This window comes from Gordionus sp. m RMFG-2023, chromosome 2, assembly GCF_954871325.1.
Source record: "Gordionus sp. m RMFG-2023 chromosome 2, tfGorSpeb1-WG-v2, whole genome shotgun sequence".
NCBI lineage: Eukaryota > Metazoa > Nematomorpha > Gordioida > Chordodea > Parachordodidae > Gordionus > Gordionus sp. m RMFG-2023.
Genome location: NC_088776.1, coordinates 52,905,651 through 52,921,018, shown reverse-complemented (window position 1 = coordinate 52,921,018; position 15,368 = coordinate 52,905,651). Strand labels below are relative to the sequence as shown.

The window sequence follows — 15,368 nt, the reverse complement described above, 5'->3', positions numbered from 1 at the left end:
TTAATTTTTTTTTCAGGCCCGGTCCGATCCTAGTAAAATATAAAAATGGTGTCTGAAATTTCTTAAACATAGTTTCAATCTAATGGATTTTTTTAAATCTGTTGCTGTTGTTAAGAGTACGATATTTCAACAAAAACAGAAAACTTGTAAGCGCAAAATAATTATTTTAGGAATCAACCCTCTCCAAATTAAAATTTTAAATCAAGATTCAATGATTTGACCGAACCCGGAGAATGTCAGCGCGGGCTCTAGTTGTTCTCATTATAAGAACTTCCTAATAGGTTAATTCATGCTTTAGAGTCCTGGACAACGCACCTATTGCTCTCTAATACGCTATCACTCATATCGCAAAATCTCCATATTTCGTCACACATGTTACTTACTTTTAGGACTGACTCATACTAAACAAAATGGACTTGATTTCCGCCTGTCAGCACAATTAAAAAAATTATGTTTAGCCTAAACGTTTAAATTTACATTAATACGCTGTTTGCGAAATATATTTTTTTTCCTTAAAATGAGAGTCGCGATTAAACGAGAAATTATGATGGTGATTGGGAAAGATGATACATATTTTTTCAGATTTTATAAATTTTATAAAATATTCTATTAATTTATTCCAAAATAGCTTATTAAATTTCAACATGAATGTGCTTATTTTTAAATATTTTGTCACCTGAAACTAAAAAATTTTAATTACTTTTTTTCGAAAAAAAATTGAAAAATAATTAACGATTTTAAAATGAATTCTCATCTATAATTTTTAAAAAAAATAGTTGGTATTCTTATTTTAGGAATCAACCCTATCCCTATTAAAATTTTAAATCGAGGTTCGAGATTTGACCGTACCCGAGAGAATGTCAGCGCGGGCTCTAGTTTATCTCATTACACGACCTCCCGCAGAGGAGGGGATATGACGCAAGATCGCCATTGAAATTAAGGAGGGTAGTTTTGATTTGTTAGGGAGGGGGTGGGGGGGGGGGGGGTGAAAACTTTATGGGCTTATGGGAGGGAGGGTGTAAGAAATCCCTGTTAATATCTTGAGCCTATATATTTTATCATAAATTCGTTATAATCTTTCCATCCTCCTATCCTATCCTATTTTCTTAAGACGGGCTACCCAATCGCGGCTCCTTTCGCGCTCTTACGAGTTATGATTATGAAATGATATTGCTATAAAGTACTGTATTATAAATATAATTACGATCACGGCCATGCTTAGTAGAGATTTATGCGGTTGGTATAGTTATCGTTATCAAGGTTACTATATTACACAAACCACGACTAAGTCATTTGTGACAAAAAAAATGACTATTTTTTATACGCAAAAAATTTTAATTGTATTTTTTTTTTATTAATTTTAAAATATTTGCCAAGCCATGGCCTGTCTTCTACTTGTCAAATATAATTTTTTTTTTCTCCCTTCTTTTGATTGTTAAATTTTTTTTAAAAAAAATCATATTGTTATAAATATCTGTTTTTATTATATATAAAATAAAAATGATAATTTGAAATTGAATAGAATAAAAATGGAAAATATCTTTTATATGTTTAAAAAATTTTTTATCAAACTTTCCCTTCTCCCCCATTTTATTTCTGTTCTTTTTTTAAAAAAACCTTCATTCTATTTAGTTTATGTTATTTTAAACAAGATTATAGTCCAACTCAAGGAAATTTCCTTTACTACAGCTGATTCATTTAAATCTCTATTCGTCTATTTATTTTATAATCACATGACTTGTCATGTTTGACAGGTTAATGGGAAAAAAAGGATTAAATTCTATTGAATTCTCATCGAAACCCTAACCCATATCTCTCAAACCTATAAATAACCTTAACCACTCGTATCTTTTGAAAACAAACTCCTGGGCTATTACAAATAAAAAATATGGTGGTGGGTTGGACTGATTTTTTTTTAACTGATTGAAATCCAAATTATTAAAACCTTTAATTTTACTCCTTACTTCGGATGCTTAATTTTAAATATATTTTATCCAATTAAATAATCTCCTTCAATTGAACATTTTTTAAGTTGAGCTGTAAACATCGAGATTTGGCAACTAGAGGTCCAAACCTTTCTGCCATCTAATCTGACTTTTTGACAACCCTTATGTTAACGTATATAATAATGAAGATCGTAAATTCAAAACAACATAATTTATAAAGGCCGATAAGAAAAGAATTCTTTTTTATGTTTATAAATTGTCTGGTTAGACATTTTGAGAATTCGGACCAATCAGGGACCGACACTCAAACCCGGGGTAATCTGGGACCGGGGGAGGGAAAATCTAACACTGAAAAAATATTTTGACAAAATTCCCGCGACAAAACAATTTAAATTTTATAAACCAGAAAATTTGGGTCCAGAATTCCGAAAAATATATGGTTGTTAAATATATGATCACTTAGATGATTAATCGTCTTTCGAAATGATACATTTTTAAAAGTAACTTTAACTAGGCTACAATATATATTGGAAAATTAGCCTTTGAATTATTTATTTCTTCTAATTTTTATAATTCCCAAATGTATATAAAGATGAACCCGAACCGCGTGGAAATTTTTTATCGGATTTTCCGGCCCGTCATATTTTGTTTGAGTTATTCGGTCCGGCCCTTGATTATTTTTTTAAGAAGGGAAACAATTTTTAATTATCAACTTTAAAAACATTCCAGGGTTTCTGGCCATCCTGCACCGACTAAGTCAAAATGGAAATGGTTAAGCTAAATCCGTACCCACAATGCAATTGTTTTCTAAGCGTCATTCAGATATAAACATAATATTTTACATGTTACCTGCACTATTCATAAGCTGCTAATATTATTATATAGCTCTACCGCGACCTGAAATCGAAAGAATTTGCCACTACTTTTAAATCCATGGTCTCCAAAAAGGACAATTTGGTTACCCACGGAGGAATGTCTGAAACGTCCAGCGAGGGTACCACCCATACCGTGAAGCAAGAGGAGCAGGTGGCATTTTCCCACTGGATTAACACGTTAGTTATTAAATCATAAGCTCTTATTTTTATTACTTACAAAATGGAAAATCGATTTTTTTTTAAAATAAACACTAATCTTAATGCGCATTTTGAATGAATCGATCTAGAATTTGGGTTAATTTTTTTAAATATAGATATCGTATTCATTTATGGTAAATACTGACCAAGTAGTCGGAATTACAACAGTGCTGGAATGAATAATTGCACACAAAATATTATCTTATTTAATTATATTATATAGAATAATATTGTTGTTTTTTAAAGAGTGAATATTATTGATTTACATCACGGAAAATATCACCATTTGTAAAACCTTTTCTTAATATATTATCTAAGGAATTTGGGTGGAGACAAAGATCTAAATCACCTACTACCCATTGAACAAGAAGGGATGGATTTATACGATAAGGTGAAAGACGGAATTCTCTTATGGTTGGTGCAATTTTTTAAACGAAATTTTACAACTATATTTGTCAAATTTATTATTCAATTCTATCTTCTTTTTTAAAAAATTCACTAATTATTATCATAATTTCGTATTTTAAAATTTGTTTTTTTTTTCATCATCAAATTTAGTATAGATTTTAAAATAAATTTTCGTATGTTCAATTGTAAAACCTGGCATTTCACATATTATTTTTTTTTGCAAGAAGTCCTGCCCGAAAAATAAATTTTTTTTAAAAATAAGATTCGACAGGAGGAAAAAAACAGGACCACCTTCCTGATCTAATTCGACTCTAAGTCAACTGAATATGGGCATATTTATGTATGGCTCTAATTACGCAGCCCTAGATAATTAGATACTTAACTTTCCCATAAGCCTCTTCTCCGCATATGTATAATATTTATTTTTCACTAGCAAAATCCTGAATTTTTCGTGTCCCGATACCATCGATGAAAGAGCCCTCAATAAAAAGAACCTAAACGTTTACACCATGCACGAGAATCTGGTGTTGGCCATAAATTCGTCCCTGGCCATAGGCTGCAATGTTGTTAACATAGGTGCTGATGATTTAACCAAAGGAAAGCCTCATCTGGTACTGGGACTTCTTTGGCAAATTATCAGGGTTAATAAATATATAATTAAGCTATATATTTTTTTTTTAAAAAAGAGGTTTAATATAACTACCAATAGGGCGGTTATAAGGGAAAGATTCCTAGCGCTAGCAGGAAAGGGTAGGTATATTGCAGGCCTATTTCGAATACAAATAGAAAATAGTATTATTCGTATTCAATTCATTTCAAATAATATTAAAGTTTACTATTTATATTAAATTCAAACTTTTAAAAGAGAAAAAATTTATAATGAAGATTAAATTTATTGACTAAATTAAGATGCATATTAGTTTAAATTAGTTACAACTGCGAAAAGCTTTTCGCAAGCAGTTGATGTGCCTCTATTAATCGCATCACTTGGCAGGTTGACCGGTTATCAATAGATATACAAATTGTTTATGATTCAAATAAACGAATTATTTGAATAGAATAATTGTTTATGATTCAAATAAACGAATTATTTGAATAGAATAATTGTTTATGATTCGAATAAACGAATTATTTGAATAGAATAAATGTTAATGATTCGAATAAATGAATTATTTGAATAGAATAATTGTTTATACGTATTTGATACTATTCGATTCGAAATTAATTGAAGCGAATCGAATATTCGATTCGTTTTTAAATAGATGATTGTATTAAGGGGAGATAATGAATATACATTTTCTATTTGTTTCGGGGTTGGGTAGTTATTTTAATTGGGTTTATAAAATCCTAATTTAAAATTTAATTGGAATAAGTAAATGAGATTGTTAGATACGGATGAGGACAAATATAGAAAATATTATTTAATAATCACTAAAAAATAATAATATGTAGATTTAAATAGATATACTTGTACTCCTTATAATTCCTAGCATATGAGTAATTATTATATCTTTTTTAATTGGCTTGCAGATAGGACTATTTAACCAGGTGGATTTGCAGCACTGTCCTGGTCTGATAAATCTTCTGAGGGACGGAGAAAAGTTGGAGGACATGATGAAGCTTTCCACCGAAGCTATTCTCTTAAGATGGGTCAATTACCATTTGGCAAATGCCGGTTATGAGAAACAGATATCAAATTTTACTACCGATATCATGGTAATTATATAGTAGTAATACTTCACTAATTTGATTTTTTGGGGGGAGTGATAAATTTAAACGTGCTTCTGTTTGTTTTAATTTTTAAGCTATTAACAAACAGATTCTTATAAAAAAAAATATATAATCTGAAATTTTAAAATAAACTATTATTTCCCAATTTATTTCATACAGGATTCTATACCGTACATATATTTGATCCACCAAATCGCGCCGAAAGATAAGTCCGTCAGCCTATTAGCACTTAGGGTAAATAGTACTTTATAATTTTGAGAAGATTAACTAACGCTAATTTATTAGAACAATTATGTCTCTGTTTCCTTATGCGCATCTCTTAACTATTAATTTTTTTTCGTAAACCCTCCTCCCCTTCAATTAGTCTTAATCAGGGCTGTGAACCCTCCTTCTATGAAAAGGGTTCTGGTTCAAAGAAATATCTCTTAACCACGTTGGGGTTAAGGTGATCCAGAAAATTAGTAATATATAGACTTAAAAATTTAGCAAAAAATATTTATTTTACTACAATTAGCACAAAATAATCTATCATTATAATTAGAATAATACAATATAATTTTAAAAAAATAATAATTCTATATGTTTTTTAAAATTTTATATCATGATATTTTCCAAAATCGAGATGTTAAATTAAAATATCGATTTTTTATGCCTAACTTTGCATTGCAACTTAATTTTATTCTTTGCTTTGGTCTTGCTTTTAATTTAACAATCTCCAACAAACAATAAATATTCATAAAATATATATATTATATTATGCAATATCTATTATAAAAAAACTTACAAAATATGCTGGTAAAATTTTTACATAAAATAGAGTACTTTAAAATATAATAAAAAGGATTCCATTCACAAAAATTGAAAAATAAAATAAAAAATTATGGTTTAAATAATATACATATTTTTATATTTAATTTTAATATAGTCTTTATATATGTTATTTTTAATATATTTTTTAAATAAATGAACGTTTTCTATTTCTGAATCCGAAATTTTTTAAAAGGGTTCGGGTAAAATATCGAGGGTTCTGATTTACAGCACTGGTTATAACTATTTTCACATGTTTGGTTTGTAATAGGGCTAGGCCTTAGTGTTCATTAATAAAAAAATTACGTTGTCTTATATTCTTATATTTGTTTTATATGTTTTTTTAAAAAAATATATCGTCTTACTGTAAAAGGAGTCAGATCTTGAACGTCGTGCCGAGCTTATGCTGAAGGAAGCCGATAAAATAAAATGTCGGGCCTTTGTTTCGCCTAGGGACGTGGTTAACGGAAATTACAAACTTAACGTGGCCTTCGTCGCTAACATGTTCAATTCTCACCCAGCCCTCTCGGTGGCGGAAAAGGATCTGACCTCTTTAGAGCTGCAAGAAGACGTTAATGCCATAGAAGAGACCAGAGAGGAAAGAAGTAAGAGCGTGAAAATCTAAATTTCGACTTAAAAAAATATTAACTTTTTTTGAGTGAGGCCCGATGCCTTTTTTAAAAAAAAATTCTACAAGGTTGGAGCTTCACTAGAGTTATGTGGTTTTTAAAGCTTTTTTTTGTGGGGAAGGTATTGTACCAAATTTTTAATTGATAGTCGATATAACCGTTAAGTTATTATGATCTAGTTAATATATCTGTTACCTAAAATCTGACTTACAGCAACGTTAACATACCATCAAAAAGACCTGATACGGGAGGAAAAATTAAATAATTTAGATGTGAAATTAATTTAATGTTATTAGGTTGAGTTTTGTTTTAAGTTAAATAGGTGGCAATATTATTACTTAATTGATGGCGAAGCTGTTTCTCAGTGGTGTTAACATATGGAAAGGAAAACTAGATAAGTTATAATAGCGAAGAATCTCTCTTCATTTAAGTTACTAATAATCAAATGGAAAATCTATTGTTTTATTAGTTTTGTTAGCTAAGTAAAGGAATGGAAGCGCATAATGCGCAACATTGATCCAGAGTTATAGACTCCTTTTAAATTATATTAAAAATATTATTTTTATTAAATGTTATATATAAAAAGCTTACCGCAATTGGATGAATAGCATGGGCGTATCGCCACATGTTTACTGGCTTTACAGCGATCTGTGCGATGGCCTCGTTATATTACAAGTAATCCATAATTTTTGCGTTATTTTTTCTACTTTTATTTGATAAGTCTTAAGGTTAAAATATCGAAATCACCAACAATTTAAAAACTTGAAAGTTAAATAAAAGGAAAATGTCTTATGTTTTGGGAAAACATTCCTGAGTGTTTAATTTATTATGATTTGAGAAAGAATAATTTCCTACATAGTTGGAAAATAACATAGTTTTATCTTGTAAAAAATAAAATAATTAAAGGGCAGGATTTGATAGTATTTGGAATATATATTTTAACTAAAAACATAAATACCGTCAAATTTATTATAGCACTTTTTTAATTCTACATTTATTTTTATGAATAAATTTTACTAACTAGTCGTTACTACATCATTACTCTAAATATATAGTTTTTTTATCGTAAAAACTGTATCGGTAAAATGAATGCTATGGATATTTTAACCTTATTAGGTCTATCTTACCCTGCATTCACAGTTGGGGCGAATTCATGTTCAAGTATTTAAAAACACAGCATAATTTGTATAAACTTTGCCGCCAAATCGCGATAACTATGAATACAGGGTTAATAAAATTAAGATTAAAAAAGCATCTGCTCGTGAAGTAAAGATCGAAAATTTTTGTTTAATCCACCAAAGATGTATGCATATCACTTTATTTGCCGATATAAACGCTTGTTTTAAAAAATATATATACAAGATCTAGATCAGGCAGGCACATTTTGAAAAATGGTGGTTTATTCGGTTTAAATAATATATGCTATGAATAAATGATTTAAAAAATATATATCCTTGTCATTCAATCATTTAAGTTGTATGACATCATAAAGCCGGGTATAGTGGAATGGTCTAAGGTTCATAAACGGTTCTCCAAGCTTAAGGCCTTTATGGAAAAGATAGAGAATTGCAATTACGCCGTATTTTTGGGGAAGAAGATCAGGTTTTCTCTCGTGGGTATAGCCGGGCAAGATATTAATGACGGAAACACTACATTGACATTAGGTTAACTAACTACTTTTTTTTATATATGATAGGATTCTCATTTTAAATGTGTCTTTCTTTCTTAATTTTCAACCATGTTCATGTTTTTATTTGTATCTATGGGTACCATATGCATAGCCAATGGTGGGGGCAATGGGAAATCCTCCCGAAATTTGCCTGTCCATTTTAAACTAATAAAAAAAATGCCCCTACACACTCCCCCACCCCCCTCCTACGAAAAAAATACACGCAATCCTATAAACAAGAATTTAAAAGAAAAAGTTGATAATTTTTTAAAATTTTTTAGAAAAAAAATACAATAAAATTTTTGTGAGAAAACTTCAGCTAATAGTACCCCCTCCTTGGCAAAATCATAGTTACGCCTATATTAAAATCTTCAAATAATGTCAATAGATCAAACACAATTTGAACGATAATAGAAATTGTTTTTGTTGTATTGTACACTTTTTTAATGTATATTTTATTTGATAAAGTGATTTATTTTAACAGATGTATTAATTTTTATGTAAATGACTGATGATATTTATTACATTAACGAAATTGTAAAAATCACTTTTTCATTTTATATAAACATTTAATTTTATAATAATAAAAAAAATATAAAGAGAAAGTTAACAAAATTTTATCTCAGAGTATCGCCATCAGAGGTGATACTCTTATTCCAATAAAATATATACGCTAAATTAAATAAAATCAATTTATGAAGGTTTATTCTTTTTATTAGATAAATATGAAAGTTTTAATAATCTTTTTTTTTAAAGTATATAATAGTACTTCCATTCCAATCATAAGCCTTCTTTAGTATAACACAAAAAAGAATGATTACGTAATTTCTCAATGTTAATCCAGTGGCATCGCTAGGATCTCATTTATAGTAAACGTTATGTTCACGCGGTGCGTTATTTATAATCAAGAATAAATTAGTATAATTTATATATATGAAGTGCGCATTTACTATAAATGAGGTCTAAGGAAAGGTGAAAAACATACTAAACGCCTAAAATATTCTCAAAATTTATAAAAAATATATATTTATATTAATTTACATAATAAACATTTTTTCTCAGCTCTGGTGTGGCAATTGATGAGGGCCTATACTCTTAGCCTGCTCTGCAATCTGACAAGTAATAATCACAGTGGGACCCCTAAGATTGAACGTGAAATCATCGATTGGGTCAACAATAAAGTATTTGCTTATTTCTTGTGTTTTTTTAATTAATATTGGGAAAGAGCCTTTTGGAAAAAAAATATCCCAGTGGGGAAAAAACTTAATTCTCAATAAACTAATAATGAAAAAAAATAAGCAGATATGAAATTCATTCTGTTCTTTTTTAGCTAGCTTAGATAAATATAATTCTTTTAGAATACGATAAGTAATTTTCGGTGTTAATAGGAGTGAGATCTATTAAATAAAGTTGACTATATTGTAGAAGTAAAATTTAATTTTTATTATAGTTTGTTATATATATAATTAAATTAAATAACTTATAAAAATTTAAGTTTTTTTTAAATTAATTTGCTTTAATTAGTAGAGAAATGTAGATATTTTATAATAAACTGAATGTTGCTTGAGTTAACTAATATACTCGGTTAAAAATATGTAGGTTTAACAAATAATTCTAAAAGGCCCATATTTTTTTTTACAGGCAGATAATTTAAAAGATATAATTAAACATTTACTTTGTTAAATCGAGTATTAAACGATGAATACGTTATTCGGTAAATTCATTCTTAGATTTACAAGATTCAAATCGAAAGATATGCTTAACCTTTTTTTTGCTTTCACACAATATTATGCCAAAAAATGATCATTTATTAAATTTTGGACATTTAAAAATTACTATCTTCTGATCTTTCATTTTTATTGGGCAAATATACAAGATGTATAACTTGAAAAAAAAAATGGTAATAAGATAACATTTTATTTAATTAGGTAAAACATTTTCACGCAATACGTTCACAAATAACTCTTAATAATTATATTATCTTGATCTTATTATACCTCATATATGAAATGTTCCCACTATTGGTGTAGAAGAGACCAAAATATTCTCAACTACACTATCATAAATTGTTCAGTGAGTATCTTAATTATATCAAATTTGGAAAAGAAGATATCAATCTAGCTCGTCATTTTAATAAAGGTTATCAATTGCCACTGCTGACATTGAACGCGGTAAACATTCTGTTTTAGAAAATATAGCTAGGAAATTTCGAAGAAACGACCTATTTTTAAAAATATTAGGCAAACAATTAAATATCACGGGGGACGACCCAAGTGAAAATCCATATCTTGGACATAAAATATAAATCTGCAGATCCAAACATTTCTATTCATGAATCGATGCCTACTAAATTTCCAGCTCCATAATATAAATAGTCTTTTTAATTTTAAATATATTTTTGTCAATATATTTAGTCGATTTTTAAGTTCAAATAAAAATCTTAATTATGAAAAATAAAATTTGAAAACAATCTAATTTTTTCCGGGATTAGAAATTAATAAATTACAAAATTTAATATACCATGTATTTCTTTAAGAAAAGGAAATATTTTATAAAGTAAAATCTTATCTTGTTGATATTTCAGTATAAAACGAAATTCGCCATAATTTAATGAATATAGATTTTGTTATATTTACGTTCATCCCAATCCCAAAATCATTTTTAAAAAAATTCAAAATATAATTGAATTTTTTAGAATTGTATTTTGAAAATATTTTTATATTAAAAATACTTATTTCTTCGAATCAAGTTTTTTTTATATATAAATAAACGTTTTAAGTTTATTTTTTTACCATTTATAACATTGATTGAATCGATGTAAAAGGTTGAGATTTATAGTATTATTTTATTTTTAACTTATTAGTTTATTCATTTATAAATAAAATATTACAACCCATAAGATTATTCCCTCCTTAATAATTAGCTGAATTTGCATATCATTTTCAAATTGACCTAATGCACAAAATTAAGCAAAGTCTACACTCTTAAAGTTAATTAACTGACCCTGTTTGAAATGATTATTAGGGTTATTAAACAATTTTCCATTTATTTTTCTCCGCTAAGCTTAAATCCAACAACAAAACATCAAAAATCAATTCGTTCCAAGATTCCTCGATATCGAATGGCAAAGTTATCATAGATTTGATAGACTCTATAAAGAGGGGAAGCATAGATTATAGCCAAGTCAAAGATGGAACAAGTGACGAAGTAAAATATCATTATTGTTTATTTACAAATGTTTTTTGTGTTATTTCTTTTTTTTCTTAAATTGCTATATATGTCATATTGGAAGGACAGAGATTTTTAAATTTGAAATTTCTTAATTTCATCAGATATGTATCCCAGCAGTGCAGATTACCTTTTCAACAATTATAGGCGGGCGAGCCGGTTAATTTTTTTAAACAATGGGCCCTCGGGTTAAAACTCCTACTCTTGTTGTGGACCTTTTTATTTCAAACCTAACACGTTTTTTCGTTTATATTTTGTACCCTTTAAATCTTTATTATTCACCTTTTTTTTATAAATATTTTATTTATTAATGCCATAAATATTTTTTAAAAATCCGCAGGCAAAACTAGAGAACGCTAAATATGCCATATCCATGTCCCGCAAGTTGGGAGCCAAGATATACGCCCTCCCCGACGACATAGTCGAGGTTAATCCCAAAATGGTTATGACTGTTTTCGCCTGTCTCATGGGTCGAGATTTCAATAATATACAGGCCTCCCATCTAGGGAATATAGGAAATACTATTCATTGCAATGGAGCTTCTAACGACTGCGAAAGTAAGCAGGATGAAAAATGCGTCAAAATAAATGTTTCCACTTATTCATCGCCTCGTCTCTCTCCTACTTCTTCTCCCTTGAAAGAATATAATCCCCCCTTCATTCCTAAAGTTGTTGAAAAGGGAAAAAGTCCTAGCCCAGCCCGGTTCTCTCCCACTTCTTTCTCAAACTCTCACTCCAACTCTCCTCCCAATTGTAATGTTACCAATCGCAACGTGGTCAGCAATTTTAACAGTCGTTTAGCTGGCCCTGGTCTTCAGAATCTTCATCGCGTAGTGTACAGTTCGTCTTCTAACCATTCATCCCCCATCGCTTCTCCGGTATCGCCCCAACCTCCTCTTGCCTCATTCTCTCAAAATAACATCACAAATAATGCCACCACAAATTTTTCCAATTTGGGTAGCAGCACAAATTCTTATACAAGAGATACTAAGACTCCTACCCCGACTAGCTCCTCTGACCATCTTAGCCCTCGAGACAGTCCGGCTTCTATTGTTCACGGGAGAGATAAAACTTATGAATCGCCTTTGAATGATAGCTTCGACCAAAACAACGAGATCGAAATGCCAAAAGATAATAAGAGCGAAGATGTTAAAGTGAGCCAATTAGAGATTCAAAATATTTATCACGAGACCTTTAACTCGGAAATCGATGATGTCAGCGAAAATAACGAGCCTGGCGACGTGAAAGATGATTTCAATTTAAGACTAGAGGGAGTCAAATACTCCTCGCCTCTTAAAAAAAGTCCCATTCTCAATAGTGTCATTAACGGGGATACCATGGCGAGCAGTACGGTAGCGAAGGAGAGCAAAGATTTATCGTCTTGGATAGGCAAAAATGGCTCTAATAGTTACGAGGGCGATAGTTTCGAAGAGGGGTCCGAGGAAGAAATTAACCCAAACCCTGGGGCAGCTTGTAATGGCCATATAAAATCGCCCAATGGGCTTATCACCAACAAAAGCTTTTGCTGATATTAAAATTTTGGTTAGAAAAAAAACAATGTAAAAAACGCTTTTATAATAAAAATTTTTAAAACCCATTCTTATTATAATCTGTGCCTCCCTCTTTTTTTTAAATGAAAAGTTTTTTAAAAAAATGTTCGTTTTTGTGGTTTTACAACTATATTCATATCTTTATAAGTATAGAAACTTACCTAAAATTATTTATTGTACAATATATCGAATACTATTTTATTAATGAAAAATCGATGGAAGTATGGACCTACCTAAAATTATTGTACGATATATCGAAAACTATGATGGTTTTATTAATGTCGTTTTAAGATTTTAAATTCGATGCTTCATCACATACAATAAAAGTACATCGTACAATATTAAATAGCACCAAGATAATAATTTCTTTTTGCCTCTTTCACACATTCCTTTTTTTAAATTAAAAATTTTGTTTCTGCAAAGAATATCAATATTAATCGGAATCATTTTTCCCTACATTTCACTTGTAACAATATTTCTTTTTGGGAGCATTGATGTATTATTTTATTACACACAATCATGTTTTTTTGATACTTTTTAGCACCTTTTAGGATAATTTTTTTTTACAATTATACATACTTTTTTTCCATTCAGACACATTTTTTTAAAAAAATTTAAATATTTTGATAAATAATCGTTGATAAATCGCTTGAGTCTGTTTTAAAATAAATTAAACATATATTTTAAAATTACTTAAAATAATTATCTTTTTATATAAATAAATATAATTTTGGTATACGGACATTTTTTTAAAAACGATTTTAAAGTTGTAAGGGCCACAAAACTGAATTTTGTTTTTTTGTGGTTATAAATCGTACTAGCTAATAAAATTATATATAGATGTAATAAAATAAAGACATATTTAATTTCTTTTTTTCTCACTAAATTAAAAAATCTTAATTTTGTATCGCTTATTTGTGGCTCTGTGAACTCAAAAAAATATTTATATATATTATTCAATCTTTTTATGTCAACATTATTGAATACACTCATTTATATTCGTATCTTTTAAATTATAACAATTATTTGAATAAATATATAAAAACCCGAAATGAAATAGCTTATATTTTGATATTAATCACTTTTTTTTATCTTTATTGATATCATACATACTTAAATTTTTTTAAAATATAAATTATGATTTATATTATACACCATTCATTATATACGTATACCTTTGAATAATAAAATATGGATTATTATAGAAACGGGATAAATCTGACTTAACTGCATTCCATTATTGAACAATTTTATATTTACACGAAATGTTTTTTATATGTAAAGTCGAAATATTTATTTATGAAAGGGGAATAGGATGAGTATTATATAAGTATCATTGAGGTATAGTTATTTAGATAATAAATAACTATAATTCGAAGAGATATATCGACACAACTTTATAAGTCTGGATTCATAGTGAAAAGTTGTGTTAATTAGTCGACTTCTTCCGACTATGACTAATAGTCGTAATCGTGGAAATCGACTAAAAACTTTAGCGATTAAATTAATCCACTAATTTCGTGGATTTGCTTATAACTTTATTTTTTATTATATTTGTTTATTTTTAGCGCCTGGCTGGCACCAAATCTAATATTTTGTATATTTATTAAAATTATATAAAATAAATATAATAAAATTAATTATTTTAGTCTTAGTCGATTAATTTAGTGGCTAAAGTATTTAGTAGAATTTTTCGACTATATTATTTAGTAGACAGTTAGTCGAATAACAACACTAGTAAGGAGCATGAGATATCTATTCCGTCAAATGTCATTTAAAATAATTATTCATACTTGCATCCGTTCCTATTTATATTATTTTAATGAGATAAATGTTTTACGGAACTGAGATACGAGGCTACTATAAATCAAGCCTAACGACTGATCCCGTTCTTAATAAGATTATGGGTAAAATACCGATTATAGGGAATTAAATATACAAAAAACAGACTATTCTATATTTTTTTTAATTTATTGATCTAACTATCACCAAATCAAAAATAAATAAAAATTCAGTATTTAAAAAAATCGATACATACATTAGAGATCTGCAAATCATGGTCCGGCCTGAAAATTTTTCTAAGTTAATTTCGGTTCGGGCATAATATTTTTTAAAGATTTCGAGCAGGGCCGGATTTAAATATTAGGCCCGATGCAGATCACTAACATTCACACATTACCAATATCTTTAAGTGTTGAGATGGTATTATGTTTAAAAAATATCAATTATGTTTTTTTAAAATACAAATTGTATAAAATTAATAGCTTATATTGAAAAATAATAAGTATTTTTGTCAAAAGAATTTATTTAAACTTTTCAGATGGGTTA

General features: G+C 28.5%; 1 protein-coding gene across 1 annotated transcript in view; it reads left to right on the top strand.

The window, feature by feature from the left end:
• Positions 1-14,228, top strand: part of LOC135925201 (plastin-1-like) — a 34,211-nt gene extending 19,983 nt beyond the window's left edge. The window contains exons 3-13 of the mRNA XM_065460417.1: positions 2,832-2,998; positions 3,338-3,433; positions 3,861-4,068; positions 4,958-5,143; positions 5,318-5,392; positions 6,339-6,570; positions 7,181-7,269; positions 8,069-8,258; positions 9,326-9,444; positions 11,327-11,470; positions 11,832-14,228. Of these exons, the coding sequence (XP_065316489.1) occupies positions 2,832-2,998; positions 3,338-3,433; positions 3,861-4,068; positions 4,958-5,143; positions 5,318-5,392; positions 6,339-6,570; positions 7,181-7,269; positions 8,069-8,258; positions 9,326-9,444; positions 11,327-11,470; positions 11,832-13,019 (2,694 nt within the window). The 3' untranslated portion in view covers positions 13,020-14,228. The remainder of the gene's footprint in view (positions 1-2,831; positions 2,999-3,337; positions 3,434-3,860; positions 4,069-4,957; positions 5,144-5,317; positions 5,393-6,338; positions 6,571-7,180; positions 7,270-8,068; positions 8,259-9,325; positions 9,445-11,326; positions 11,471-11,831) is intronic.
• Positions 14,229-15,368: the final 1,140 nt, after the last annotated feature.